The sequence below is a fragment of the Sinocyclocheilus grahami genome, unplaced genomic scaffold (genome assembly GCF_001515645.1).
Source record: "Sinocyclocheilus grahami isolate Dianchi unplaced genomic scaffold, SAMN03320097.WGS_v1.1 scaffold13217.1, whole genome shotgun sequence".
NCBI classification, from domain to species: domain Eukaryota; kingdom Metazoa; phylum Chordata; class Actinopteri; order Cypriniformes; family Cyprinidae; genus Sinocyclocheilus; species Sinocyclocheilus grahami.
The window spans coordinates 4,411-5,686 of record NW_015514799.1 but is presented as its reverse complement, the minus strand read 5'-3'; the positions used below and the strand labels follow the sequence as shown (position 1 = coordinate 5,686).

Sequence of the window (1,276 nt, the reverse complement as noted above, 5' to 3'; positions counted from 1 at the left end):
CCTATCAGATTGTTTTATTAACATCTACACCTACCCCGACCCTAAAGCTACCCCTTACAATAATGTAAAAATAGTAATTATTGTTGTACAGTGGGACAAAAAATACGCTATATTGATGTGGCATGCCCAGTAGCCACAGCTGTCTCCCTTCTAGCCTTAACCCCGAACTACACAGTGTGGAGTAAATGCATCAGAATGTTGATTGGCCCAGAGCCGTTGACTTTTGAATTTCAATGGCTCTGGATTGGCCCAAAGTAGACATCTTACGCCAGCGTGTTCTGAACTTGCAGCATCATTCCAATAATTTACTATGTTATAACTTCCCTTACTAGTAAATTGCCAGAACGAATTTACCGGTATTTTTGAAAAGGTTCTGTTCACACATGACCTCTTAACGGTAATTTATCGGTAATTTACCATTAAAGCAAAGGGGCAATTATTATAATAATTAATAATGAATGTAATTATTTAATTTAATTTTATATATATATATATTTATATTACTTTTTAAGATTACTTTTAACTTTTGAACTTTAGTGTGTGTATGTGTGGTCTATAACTTTCTCAAATTTCATATTTCTCCAAGTATATTGCTGGTGTACGTTAGTTTCCTCTTCATCAAACACTCTATCAATGAAAATGATTGCATCCAAAACAAACCCTTTCTGCATCTTGTCTCTCTTTGACAAGAATTGCCTCAAACCCTGTAACTCATCCCCACATAAAGATGTGTGTGACTGTTCCGAGTATTATGAGGACGCTGGTCACATGTTCTGAGCTGCCTGTGTTCCTGTTATACCGCCAGTCCGAGCGATTGTAGTAGCCCGGTCCATCAGGGTAATAGCGCCTGTCCTCATCTGAGGAGCCATCGTAGCCGTAGCCATACCTCGGTCTGCCCAGAGAGCCCAGCCCATAGCCGATGGCCGCTCCACCGAGAGCCCCCGCGGCTGCAGCACCTGCCAGCTTCAGGCCCTGCCTGCCTTTGCTCTGGGAAGGAGGCGCTCTGGCTGGCAGACCTACTCCCTTACCCCTGCCACCAAAACCTCCTCCACGCTTGCAGTGGCCCCAAGGATACAACGACGCCAACAGCAACATCCACACCCAAATGATCAGGACCTTCTGATTACCCATCATGACTGGGGGTCCCTTCTAAAAACAAACAAAAAATTGGCGTAGAAAGGATTTCTAGTCAGAAATTTCTAGTAGATTTTACAACTAATTAGAAAAAAAAAACACACACACAGCAAGCAACACATTGAATTTAATGTGAAATTTT

At 42.0% G+C, this 1,276-nt stretch overlaps 1 protein-coding gene across 1 annotated transcript in view; it reads right to left on the bottom strand.

Moving 5' to 3' along the window:
- Positions 1–512: 512 nt before the first annotated feature.
- Positions 513–1,276, bottom strand: part of LOC107578968 (major prion protein-like) — a 1,914-nt gene continuing 1,150 nt past the window's right edge. The window contains exon 2 of the mRNA XM_016264863.1: positions 513–1,149. Coding sequence (XP_016120349.1) covers positions 712–1,134 — 423 coding nt within the window. The 5' untranslated portion in view covers positions 1,135–1,149 and the 3' untranslated portion in view covers positions 513–711. The remainder of the gene's footprint in view (positions 1,150–1,276) is intronic.